Source organism: Sebastes fasciatus, chromosome 14 (assembly GCF_043250625.1).
Source record: "Sebastes fasciatus isolate fSebFas1 chromosome 14, fSebFas1.pri, whole genome shotgun sequence".
NCBI classification, from domain to species: Eukaryota; Metazoa; Chordata; class Actinopteri; order Perciformes; family Sebastidae; genus Sebastes; species Sebastes fasciatus.
The window spans coordinates 8,120,109-8,133,781 of record NC_133808.1 but is presented as its reverse complement, the minus strand read 5'-3'; the positions used below and the strand labels follow the sequence as shown (position 1 = coordinate 8,133,781).

At 39.6% G+C, this 13,673-nt stretch overlaps 1 protein-coding gene across 6 annotated transcripts in view; it reads right to left on the bottom strand.

Moving 5' to 3' along the window:
- Window positions 1-13,673, bottom strand: part of col6a3 (collagen, type VI, alpha 3) — a 114,212-nt gene that overhangs the window by 87,359 nt on the left and 13,180 nt on the right. For 3 of the 6 annotated variants that reach the window (XM_074658475.1, XM_074658476.1, XM_074658478.1), the window contains 4 exons: window positions 11,833-12,429; window positions 10,220-10,813; window positions 8,567-9,187; window positions 7,889-8,476 (listed from right to left, as the gene is read on the bottom strand). In XM_074658475.1, the coding sequence (XP_074514576.1) occupies window positions 7,889-8,476; window positions 8,567-9,187; window positions 10,220-10,813; window positions 11,833-12,429 (2,400 nt within the window). Of the gene's footprint in view, window positions 1-96; window positions 682-796; window positions 1,385-1,590; window positions 2,191-2,352; window positions 2,938-3,122; window positions 3,717-4,078; window positions 4,682-4,836; window positions 5,440-7,166; window positions 7,773-7,888; window positions 8,477-8,566; window positions 9,188-10,219; window positions 10,814-11,832; window positions 12,430-13,673 lie in introns of all 6 variants that reach the window. The other 3 variants (XM_074658477.1, XM_074658479.1, XM_074658480.1) reach the window with 3 other exon arrangements.

The following is a 13,673-nucleotide window of genomic DNA, read 5'->3' as shown; positions in this document are numbered from 1 at the left end:
GGTAAAAGTGGTAAATTGAACATGTATTAGAAAAAGCTGTGTACTTGTGTGTGAACTGAATCATGTAGTATACGATATCCATGCAATTATTCTTACCAATGATTTCATTTTTCAATTTTTCATCTGTAATTGCACCAAAAACTTGCTCTTGTATATTTGGAAGGTCAGCTACTTCAGAAATTGATAAAGTGTAATTCAGAGCATGTGATATCTTCTCCATTTCCTTGTGGTCAGAGTGTTTTGTTCCAATGGTTAATATTGTGACACCGCTTTCTTTTAGAGAAGCAACAGGTAAATCCACACTGTCACTCGATGGTGCACTACTTAAAACAACAAGAATTTGTGGCACATTTGCAGTGTATCTGCTCCCTGAGGCAGCTGTGAATACATTTTCTTTAACGTATTTTAGAGCTGCACCCATTTTCAGAGGTCTTCCACCTTTGTGTGAGAGCCTTCTGACAGCTGTTAGGACATCTTCCTTCCTCATGAATGAATTCAAAAAGAAATTAGCTACTGCCACATTGCTGAACTGAATCACAGCAACTCTGTCTTCATTTGGTCCAATGTTTAATCTTTCTATTACTTTGTACAGGAAATCTTGAATTGATGAAAATCCATTTCTGGTATTATCAGATCCATCCAAAAGAAAAACAATATCTCGTCCCTTTTCATCGCTTTGCTCTGTTAACGAAAATGTATACAATTTGTATGATGTTAATCATCACAATCATTATAAATATATTAACACCGAAAGGTGATTCATTTAAATAATTATTCAAATAATTTAAATTCTTACCGGCTTTAGTTTCCTCCTCAACCCCCACTTGAGTAAGATGACTCATCAAACTTTGTTGAATACTAGTTAGATTTACAAAGTCAGCGACTGAGTAAACATAATTTGGGTCAGAGGACATGACTTGCATCTCAGCTGAATTTGACATTCTTGATCCAATTGCAAATGTGACAACCCCTGCGGCCTTAAGCATATTTGCTGGGCCTCGTGGAGAATCTCTAGATCTTCCACCAGCCAATATCACAAGTATCTGCTTGGCACCTTCATGATGTCGACCTCCAGCATTTGAAACAAAGACACGATCCTTCACAAACTGAAGTGCTGCTCCAATATACTGATGCCTTCCGCCTTTTGGTATCAAGGTTGTGATGTGCTTAAGAACATCATCTTTTGTGTTGTATGTATTCAGATTGAAATTGAGTTCAGCATTGTTGCTATACTGTACAACAGCAACTTTATCTTTTCCTTGGTTCAGATCAAAGCTGTCAACAATTTTTGCAACAAATTTCTGTATAGCAGGGAATCGACTCCTGACATGATCAGATCCATCAATGAGAAAGACAATATCTCTACTCATATTGGAGCTTGAACCTAGAAAAATCCACAATGATGTAAATTGTGTTAGTTTACAACTCAACAGAAAATATGATTACTGTTGATGCAACTGATATACATGCAGCTTACAGGATTTTAACACACACACACACACACACACGCATACACAGTATATATACAGTATATTATATATAAAGTAAAGTAACATTAATTCATATTAATTAATACTTGTTTTCACTCACCTACAGGTCTGACAGTGCCTTTGTCAGATGCAATGCCTGAGAGTAACTGTTCCCTCACAAGAGGAAAGTCAGAAATCTCCTTGATAAAATACTCTGCTCCAGGACTGTGTGCTAATTGCTTCATCTCCAGCCTATCTGCATCATTCACTCCAACACTGAAAATGACAATTCCAGCATTTCTCAGTCTGTCCACAGGACCTAAGACATCATCTTCTGACTTTCTCCCACTTAAGAGAATCAGAATCTGTGGGACTCCCTGCTGGGCTCTGCTTCCAGATGAAGCAGTGAACACATTGTTCTTCACATAATCAAGGGCAACACCTGTGTTCACAGTGAACCCTCCTTTCAGTTTTACATTGTCCAAATGACTCAATACATCGTCTTTCAGTGAGTGCGTGTTCAGGAAAAAATCCGTAGTGGGCTCTGTGCTATACTGAATCAAAGCAACTTGTACTTTGCTTCGCCCAATTTGTATTTGCTTGACAAGATCTCTGACAAAATCCAAAATTTGTCTTTCACTTGCTCTCATATCATCAGATCCATCAAGGAGAAAAACAACATCGGCACTCCGGAGTTCTAATTCTGCAATTGTGGAAGTGTCTGAAATGAATACAAAAACATTTTACAAAACTAACATATTTTCTGTATACAGAAACATTTTTCATATACCTATGGTATACAATTATTCAACTTGGATGTCCATGTAGAAAACATGGAATGTTAAAAAAAAATGTAAAATGCTAATTATTTTCTACATCTTACCAATAACAGTTGGGAATTCAGTAGTTTCTTGAGCACCCCTCAGTGTGGCTTCCACAGATGGATCTATGCTTTGCAGATTGTTAAAGTTTGCAACATGAAAATAATGTGCTGGCGTGAAAGAGATGGTTTGCATCTCCAAGGTATCGGCATTCTGTGTTCCAATAGTAAAAGTCTTTATCCCATTTTCTTTGAGTGACTGTGCCGGTCCTCTGACATCATCCTCTGAACGCCCACCACTAAATACATACAGATATTGAGGGACTGATTCTGCACGTCTGCCTCCAACTGAAGCAGCAAAGACATTGTCTCTGACAAACTCAAGTGCCTTGCCAATGTTGAGGGGTCTCCCCAACTTGTGCCTTATTGTTCTAATGGAATTGAGCACATCATTCTTGGATGAATAGGAATTCAGGTAGAAATTGACTGTGGCATCACGACTGTATTGAACAACAGCCACTTGGTCTCTGTTCTCATCTAGATTTAAACTTTCAACCATTTGTTCAACAAAGCCTCGTATCTCTTCAAAGCCGTTTCGTGAGTCAGATGATCCATCAATAAGAAATACTACATCATGTTTCTCAGAATCTGCAACAAAGACAAATATGTAGAAACAAAGGCAATGTGATTTTCTGCAGGTAACAGGTAAGACTCTACAGTGACAGTCCCCTATAATCCAGTTATGGAAATCATCTCAGTCCATTTTGAGCCCATTCCCCTCTTATCTTTACTATAAAATGTTTTAGCAAAAAGGTTAAAACATTACATCTTACCAAAACCCTTTGTGGGAGCGGTTGGCTCTATATGGTGGGAAGCATTTCTTAACAATGACAACACATCCTGCTTAGCAGTAGAAAGCTCCTCATAATCAGTAACAGAGACCGCATAGTTGGGTTCATGAGAGATTGTCTGCAGCTCTAGGGTGTCAGCATCAGTTGTTCCAACAACAATTGAAATGACACCAGTCTCTTTCAGCATTCTGGCTGGGGTTCTTATGTCATCTCCAGATCTTCCGCCAGTGAGTAGTATGAGTATCTGTGGAACTCCCTCAAGGAGTCTACTTCCTGAGTCAGAAGTAAATACATGGTCCCTCATATACTGGAGAGCTGCTCCAATGTTGTGAGGATAACCTCCTTTGTGATTAAGGCCTCTTACTGCATTAAGAACATCATCCTCTGTTGAGTAACTTCTCAAGTTAAAATTAATCTCTGCCGTGTTGCTGTACTGGACCACAGCCACGTGATCTTTGTTTGCATCAATGTTTAGGTCCGCCACTATTCTCTGCACGAAATCTTTAATATCTGTGAATCTTTGCTGAGAATCATCAGAACCATCAAGCAAAAAGACAATGTCTCTTCTGTTAGGATCTGTAATCACACAAATTGTTTGATTATGAAATTTGTGATGAAAAATATTTTATTCCTGCAAATATTCAGTAACCCCGTGTGCACAACTTGCTCTGCTATTTTAGAGGACCATTTTTGTTGATGCAATCCATATCACTGGAACAGTGCAGCAGAGCTCTTAACTTGACAGAATTGAATGGAACTGCCAAAACAATATGAAAGAAAGCCTACAACAGTTATCATGAGCAAAAGGGCACTAGTCTGTTTCTGTCCATCATTTACCATCAGTTTGAATGAATGTCTTGAGGTCTACGTCAATCTGACAAAGCGTGAAGTTTTGCACACGGCGTACAACATAAAGTCATTACAGTCATTAGTCTTACCATACAAGGCTGGTTTGATAGCAGGGATTTCACCCCTCTTGATGACAGAAAATATTTGTTGTTCAATTCCTGAAAGATCACTAGAGTCTGCTGCAAAGAAAGCATGGCTGGCTTCCTGTGAAATAGACTGAATCTCAGAGGTATCTGCATTCTTCGTTCCCACCGCATATACCATCACACCAATTCCTCTCAAGTTTTCTACAGCATTTCTGACATCATCACTGGACCGTCCACCAGTTAAGAGAACCAAAATCTGAGGGAATCCCTGGTGGTGCCTACTTCCAGAAGAGGCAGTGAAAACATTATCCTTGACGTACTGAAGAGCTGCACCAGTATTGAGAGGTTTGCCTCCTTTATGCCTCAGAATTTGCACATTGTCAGCAACATTCTGCTGTGTCTTGTATGTGTTCAGAAAAAATTCCACAGAGGGTTCTCTGCTGTACTGCACCACTGAAACACGATCTTTGTTCTCGCCCACATTGAATTTGTTCACCATCCTCTCAACAAAGCTAAGCATTGCCTTAAAGTCATTTTGCATTTCATCCGAGGAATCCAGTAAAAATACAATGTCGCGTTGAATGGATTCAGTTTGATCTGCAGAATCTTTGACAGACACAAGGATGATGCTCAGTTAGAGTTACACATGAAGTTCTCCGATAACGAAAAAAAAGATTAGATAGATAGATAGATAGATAGATAGATAGATAGATAGATAGATAGATAGATAGATAGATAGATAGATAGATAGATAGTCTTACCTAATACATTCTGTGGTTTTAGTCTTGGCTGCTGTCGAGGCACCCTTTTCACAAATGACACAAGTTGTTGATGGATGCTCCCAATATCATCAAACCCAAGCACAGAGAAAGTGTAGGAAGGGTTATGTGCAATCATTTGGAGCTCGAGTATGTCTGCATTTCTTGTTCCTACACAGAATGGAACAACTTTGTCCTCTTTCAGAGCCACAGTGGCACTTGCAACATCATCTTGAGATTTTCCCCCATTCAACAGAATCAATATCTGAGGGACACCGTCTTGATGCCGACTCCCAGAGGAATCAGCGAAAGCGTTTTTCCTCACATAGTCAAGAGCTGCCCCAGTGTTGAGGGGTCTGCCCCCTTTATGGCTCAACTGCTGAACAGCAGCAACAACATTTTGTTTTTCTTTGTAGGTGTTCAAACTGAAATGTGTCTGTGGATCTCTGCTATACTGGACCACAGACACACGGTCTTTGTTCTCACCAATTCCGAGTGATTCTACCACTCGCTGGACAAAACTTTTCATTGCTGGGAAGCCACTCCGTGTGTTATCTGACCCATCCAATAGAAACACTATGTCTCTTTGAGGGGACTCTAATTCAACTAGAAAAGAATAGGAAAACCTTGTTAAAGAATCAGACATATAGTACATCAGCTAAAATATATTATGGTGCAATCATTATACATTAGATGGTTGGTAAAGCCATAAAAACTGGTATTCGAAATTCAAACTAATTCCTGCTATAAACAAGGAACATTTAAGAAAAATAGTAGATGAAGTCATTATTGAGAAACTTGGAAATAACTACAAGATACGGAGCATATTCCTCTTTCACAAATGAAAGATGGAGAAAGCTGAAAAAAAAGATTTCAATGTTCTTTAATTCTTAATATTTGATCAATGATGTGATTATCATTGGCTCAAGGAAGAGCTTAAGAATAGAAAGAAAGGACATTTGCTGATGCTGGGCTGTCAAGAAAAGACTCTCCAGGATACAAGAAGAAAAAGGATGAGAGCCAAACAAGAAACAGCAAACAAGGAAGTTGCCTCTAGCCAGTGGAGACAGTTTGAGAAACATGAAACTGATCGACTGACATTCTTCAGAAGATGATGCAGTTTCATTGCAATTCAAACTACAAAAGAACCAATGTACTAAACTATAAGTGAGGAGTTAGTTTGATTCTCAAATATGAATCTGCACTTCTTACCTACAACAATCGGAGGCTCAATTTTTATTTCAGCCTTGACAAATGCAGCTAGCTCTGCCTGAATGGACAAAAGTTCACCAAAGACAGGAAAGTTGAAAAGAAATCTTGAGGAGAAGGCAATTTTTTTAAGCTCCTCCTGTTTAGTATTTTTCATTCCAATGGCGAAAGACAGAATACTGATTTTTTTTAGGTCTAATGCCGCTCCTGAAACATCATCATTGGATTTGCCACCAGTCAGTAAAAACAGAATCTGAGGGACTCCCTCCAGGCGTCTACTCCCAGATGAAGCTGTGAAAATATGGTCTCGCACAAACTGGAGAGCAGCTCCAGTGTTCCGAGGTCTTCCTCCTTTATGGCGCAGACTTCTTACAGCATAGATGATAGCCTTTTTGGATCTGTGAGTGTTGAGGTTGAAGTAAACTGTGGTGTCATCACTATACTGTACGACGGCCACTCGAACCGTATCTTCACCAATGTCCAGCTCTTCCACCATTCTTCTGATGAACTCGCGAATAGCTGGTAGTCCATTTCTGGACTCATCTGACCCATCAAGGAGAAACACTATGTCCCTCTTATTGCTCCCTGTGTTGACATGGTGATACATGGATAGACAGAAAAAGAATTCAAGAACTGTGTGTTCAAGACTTTTCTATGCTCATGCATATTTATCAGCATGAGCAAGTTAGAAGCTTAGAGGAATAAACTGAGTACGGAAAGAAAGATGAGCCACTCCTCTGAAAGTGTCATTTCGAGCAGAGCTGCTCAAGAACCATCTTTTTATCAGAAAGATGTGTGAAAGAATTTGTTGACTCATTTTCAAAGTAACATTGATGTGGACAATTGGAAAGAGGTATAAAAGAGGGCTACATTCTTGAAAGCCTAAGAGATACAGAATTGTTGCTTTTTTAAACAGAATAGATTTTCTAGAGACGGTAATCATAAATGTCGTGCAACAGAAATGTGCCATAACAATTCATAATTGTTCATTATTAGACTAGAAATGTATGTTAAATATTCTTGAGAGAAAGAGTATTATAGAGAGTTAGAGTTAGAGAGAGAAGACAATATAATGAAATACTGTACTCCAATTTTAGGGATATATTTAAATGTGGAATTCTTACCTACTAAATCAGAGATTCCAGTCATGGTTTCCTCAGTGTCTTTGTTTATGTTCAGTGTAGCAAGAAGTTGTGTTTGGATTGAGGGCAACTTGGAGAAATCAGTGACCTTGTATGTGAAACCAGGTTTGTAGGCAATCATTTCCAACTGCTCTGTATTGGCTTCTCCCACTCCAACCCACACTGACACAATTCCATGCTCTTTAAGAGCAAAGGCTGGGCTTCTCACACGATCAGTGGATGGTTTAGTACTTAGAAGAATTAAAATCTGGGGCACTCCTTCTAGTCTTCTACTGCCCGTGGACGAAGTGAAGACACTGTGCCTCACAAACTGGAGAGCTCCCCCAATATTAAGGCGCCTCCCACCCTTGTGCCTTAAATTATCTATGGCATGTGTAGTGTCATTCTTTGCCTTGTGAGAATTCAGATAAAAGTTGACCTCAGGATTATCAGCAAACTGAACCACAGACACTCTGTCTTGGCTCTTACTGACAGAGAGGCTCTCCACTATGTTCTTAACAAAGAGTTTTATCTCTGGGAATCCATTTCTTGTGTTATCAGAGCCATCCAGTAGAAACACAATATCTCTTTTTGCAGCATTGCTGTGTACTAAAACACAACAAATAGGATTCAGTTATTCTGGGAAAGCACCAGAAACATCAGATGAAGTGCTGTTTTTCTTAAAACAAGTTTAACACACCAATAACAAAAGAGATTTAGCTTACCTTGCTCTAGAATTAGGGTCAGCTCGTCCCGTGGAAGGCTCACGTAGTTATTGACCCTTTGTGGTATGGTGCTAAGCTCACTGAACTCCCTCACATTGAAGGCAAAGGAAGGGTTGTGTGAAATGGCCTCGATCTGCTTTGGGTCTGCATCCTTGACACCAACACCAAACGGTACGACTCCCTTTGTCTTCAGCGCGCCAGCAGAATCCTTCACGTTATCCCTGGATCTGCTTCCAGTCAAAACGATCAGAAACTGAGGGACATTTTCTGCAGCCCTGCTACCATGCCTTGCAGACAAGATGGTGTCCTTCATAAATGTCAGAGCTGCTCCTGTGTTTAGGCTACGTCCACCAGCCGGTGTCATTCCATTGACAGCTCTTATCACCTCATCTTTGGTTTGATAAGTGTTAAGGTAGAAAGTAGTAGTTGGCCTCTCGCTGTGTTGAACCACTGAAACTCGCACCCTGTCATTCCCAATGTCGAGTGGTTCAATGATTTTAATGATAAAATCCCGAAAGTAGTCAAAATTGTCTCGAACATTGTCTGTGCCATCAATGAGAAAGGCAACATCCCTTTCAGCTCCAGCAACTGGGGGAAAACAAAAAAAAAATTACCAGGGAAACCTTCATGTACATCATATTTATTTAATTAATAGAAACAAATGGATACAAAACTCACCAATTTCCTCAGTGAATTCCACATCTGTATCGCCAACCACTGATATCAACGGTGACATGATTACTTCAGCCAAAGCTGGTAAAGTAGAGAAGCTTGTTTCATGGTAAGCCAAATTTGGAACAAAGGCAACTGTTTTCATTAGGGCTTCGTCTGCTTGCCCAGAACTGACTGTGAAGGTCAAAACACCAGCCAGAGCCAATTTATCGGCTATGCTTTTAACCTGATCCTGGGCTGGACCACCTGTGATCAGAACCAACACCTGCTGGACTCCCTGCCTCTTGCGTGAACCAGCTGATTGCTTGAACATGTTGGTAAGGGCATAATCCATGGCAGCTCCTGTATTCAAAACTGATCCTCCACTCAGCCTGAGTTCAGAGATTTTGTTCACAACATCTTGCCTGTTGTTGTAGCTGTTCAGATAAAATTCAATTTTTGGACTTTCAGCAAACTGCATGAAACCAATCTGGACCCTGTCAGGACGTACATCCAGCTGGTTGACCACGTTGATAATGAAGTCTCTCATATAGGGAAAGTTACTGCTGCCAATGTAGTTTGAGCCATCCACAAGGAAGACAATGTCTCGGACAACTCTTTGAGTCTGCACTGTGGTTATCTCCACCACTAGGGAAAAGCACAGAAACAAAACAAATTATACTCTGTGTAATACCGCGTACATTTACTTTCAGGCTCTGGAACACTATTAGTGACACATTAAAGGTAACCTATGCGACATTTACCCCAAAAAATATGTATAAACTCAAAAAAATAATCCCTCTCAATCATCACTTATAACCCACTAGAAGTGTGTGGCAGTACAGGTATCTACAGACACCCTGCCCTCTGTCTGTATTTTCTCTTATCTTCTTATTTTGCTGTGTTTGGGATATTTCTGGGCTTCAACAAAAAGCCTTTGGGCCCCACGTGGGTGTGAAACCCCAACCAATTTGAGTGTGCAGCTGAGGTCAGGACTCTGTGAAAACATAGCGACCAGGTTACATCGCTGTCTGTAACCTGGTAGAAGGTAGAAAAATACTGCCAACTGAATACAGAGAGACTTTTGTCTCCAGCTGTGTGGAGCCAACCAGTTTAGTGCAAGGTAAAGTTTGGATCGGTCCCCTATGAGGATGCACATGTACAGTAATCACAACTCTGAGAAGCATGTCGCAACTACAGCCAATGAAATACGCCAAGGCCACATTCAAACCATCTTTAGGCCTACGTGAAAAAACACAGCCCCCTTATTGATATGAATGGAGCAAGTCTGGCCACGCAGCAGGGATGATAATGCACTGGATTCAAGAAAAAAACAAAAACGCTGGGTCATCAGGTAAGAAAGCGGCATCATCTAGCAAGGCGCTACAGATGCCAATCATGTGCATACAAGCGCACATTCCTGATGGATACACCTCAGTCCAAAATTGACCATGTGTTCAGTTTTCTCATACAACAAAGACCATGTGGGATTTTAATGGCTTAATTTTGCATACTTGTTCAGAAGCATCTGCATTTGCGGTATTACCACTTATTTATTCAAGGTTTCCTTTAATTTGCCACTCATCTGTATATTTCCATTTAATCAGATATTTCATTCATGAATTATTATTAAAATTATTGTTAAAATGTATTGAATGTGCGTAGAAGACAAAGCATTACCTGGTTCGGTTGGTACCTCAGTCACCACCACCCCAGCTAGAGTGGAGAGAGCATTGATAATTGCTTTTGGGTTGCGAAGCAGTGCGCGGAAGTCCTTCATGAAGAACGCAACACTGTCAGCAAAGGCAATCTTCTTCAGCTCCTCCTCATCAGCAGATTTGGAGCCTGCAGCTAGAGTCAATACACCCAGTCGCTGAAGGGCCAAAGCAGGTGCTTCCACACCGTCACTGGACTTTTTACTGGTCATCAACAGTAAAACCTGGGGTACCCCCTGTTGAATACGACTGCCCTTCTCAGGCCGCAGCATATTCGTTCGCACAAAGTCCAAGGCTGCGCCAATGTTGATTGTCTGTCCAGGTCTTGGTTTGATAGAGCCCAAAGCCGCAGTTAATTCCTCTTTGGATCCATGGGAGTTGAGATCCATCTCAAGCCGGGGGTTATTGCTGAATTGGACCACGCCTACTTGAACTTGATCCGGACCAATTGGCATGATGTCGACAAACCGCTTGATGAATTCGCGCACAGAGTTGATGATAGTTGCACCCATTGTACTGTCGATTAGGAAGATGATGTCTCGTTTTCCGACCGCCAGGACTGAAAAGAAAAGAAAAGACATTAATATGAGAATAAAAACTGATTTTAAGAGATGTTATAATTATAAATATGTAAGTACCAACGGCTACCAAAGCCCACCAAGGATATTTTATAATTAGATTTACAATTTATATTTATACTAAATAAAACTAATATTGACATAAGAGAAAAAGATGGATGCCTTCCAATTTTTATATGTTAAAGATGTATTCTCATTAGGTATAAATTAGGTATAATTTGTATTATTCATGTTTTGAAAGCTGCATATGGACGAGGTATATAGTACCATAGAAAGTATAAATTTAGCTTAGAATATGACTTGAAATGCTCAATAACATTAATGATTAATCAACAAAATGTGAAATAAAAATACATAGCCTGAAAGTGACACTTGGCTCTTTATGAACTTCCATTTCCATTGATGATAGCTGATTTTTACGTTTTGTTTATTCATACAGTTCGTAAAATTCAACTTAATTTAAACAAAGCCTAATATAGGTGGGCCATGTGCTTGAAGTGTATTTGTTTTCAGCTTTGCAATGATTGTTGGAACTTTCTCTTTGTCAATTTTTGAAGAAAAACAAATGTATTCAGAAGTAAACTGCATGCATTGTGCATTCACAAAATTATTTACTTGAAGGCAGGAACTACAGAGCACTTTAAACTCTATCAAGGAATATATTTGGGCATATGTGATCAATGCAGCTTTTCATATCATTGACTTGGGTTTCTTTACAATGTATTAATGGAACTTTGTGGATCTATACATTTGCAGCAGCTAAGTCAAATTCCAAGGACAGAACACTAAGAAGAGTTAGTATTTCTCACTTTTAATGTTTTATTACCACCTCTGTTAAAAGCCCTTATCGTGATTGTAATATAGTGTGCAAGGTAAGATATGCTTGTGCTAAACTTGAAATTGCTATATACTTATTCATTATAAGCTCTTTGGGGCTTTTCATTTTTGTACCCTTCCACAACCACAATGCCTCGCCAAGATTTACAGAGAAGTTACCTACCTTCTGTGAACTCATTGTGAACTATAATGGTGCGCTGGACCACCCCGTTAATGTATGGGAGCAGCTGGTCACCCATGCTCGCCACTGCTCTGAAATCAGGGGCTGACAGGACAAAACTTTTATCTGTAGCAACTGCTTCCAGATCTGCAGTGGCCGTGTCACCAATCGTCACGCCGAATGTGATAACACTAGCCCTTTTAAGGGCCCGGTCACCGGCACCAGTATCATCAGTGGCTGGCCCAGCACTGATAACCACCAACATCTGGGGCACACCCTCGTCTGCCCTGCCCCCAGCTGATGGATTCAAAAGGCTATTGGCCACTTCCTCCAAGGCGGCCCCGAGGTTAGACTCGTCACCCCCTGAGTAGGCAAGGCCCTTCACCGCTTCCAGGACTGATGATTTGCTGTTATAGCTATTTAGATAGAACTTTATCTGTGGGTCACCATTGTACAGGGCCAAGGCCACCCGAACAGTGTCCCTGCCCACATCAAGGCGCTCAATGATTCTCAAAACCAAATCACGCACAAAGGGGAAGTTTGCTGCTCCAACGTTCTGTGATCCATCAATTAAGAGTACTAGGTCAGCTGAATCTTGTGCTTTAAGGAGAGAGAGAGAAAACAAAACAAAATGGAACGTGTGAAAGCGTTAACATGGTGAGACAGAGACAAAGAATCCAATCAAAGAACTCGTGCTGGCATATCATTATGTCAAGTAACATTAAAAGTGGACAAATCAATCAAACATTGCAAAACACATCATACTGCATGTTGGCTGAACCAAGGAGATTTCCTAAAGTGATGTAATTTGTTGAATTTTTCCCCTAAATTTAGCTTAGCATTCTTCAGTCACGATTGTTGTATGCTATAGTGTGATTTCTCCCCTATCACAGAATGGTTATTTGGATTGGATTATAGATTACAGTAACAGATGACTGATGATAATGATAGTCAGTGTGAATATGAACCACTGATATAAGATTCATTTAGCTAATCCTCCACATCTTATATGGTCAAAACTAACAGCTTAATGAGGCCAAAAACATTTAAATTCCAGACAAACTGATGTTTTCCCACATAAAGGCAGATTATAACTTCACTACAATGTAAAGCAAATTCAATTTGACATAATTTAGATTGGTACAGAAAGATAATTGAGAAATAGCCAAAAAATGTTTAAAGTGGCTGAGTGACTGTTACTTGAACTGAAACGTTATTTCTTTTACAGAAATAAATGTATAACATTTTTGAGCATTAAGAATTGGAAAGCTGGAAAGCATTTGAAATGTGTAAAAACAATTATATAATTATTATAATTGTTTATCACAAGTAATATAATGATTAAATTTGATTAAAATAATGCATTGATACCTTTTTATTAAATCAATTTGCAGAGGAAAAAGTACAAAAACATCCATAACTAGCCAGGATATATTCAGAATTGTCAGAATAAAATTAATTTTAAACCAAGGTCACTCCATCATGAGACCATACTATGGAGTCAAAAGAAAAAGACTGCATGAAGAAAAATCATTAAGCTGTCCATTAAACCTTTACAAAGCTCCTTGTTAAATTTGGATGATGTGTCCCTTGTACAATATAAGCTCCATTGAGTTCAGCCATCCCATGCAGACTCTTGTTACGGACCTCAGATAAAGTGACCAGTCATGACCCTGTGGCATATCCTTGGTGCCTACAGGTTAACAGTACTTGAGAACATATTACATGTGATTTCATGTAAAATGAGTACAAATGTATACATTAGTGATGTCTTCAATTAATTTCAATTTGAATCATGTATGCTGGCAAAGGTAATGTCTTCTTTGGGTACTTGACATTTTATG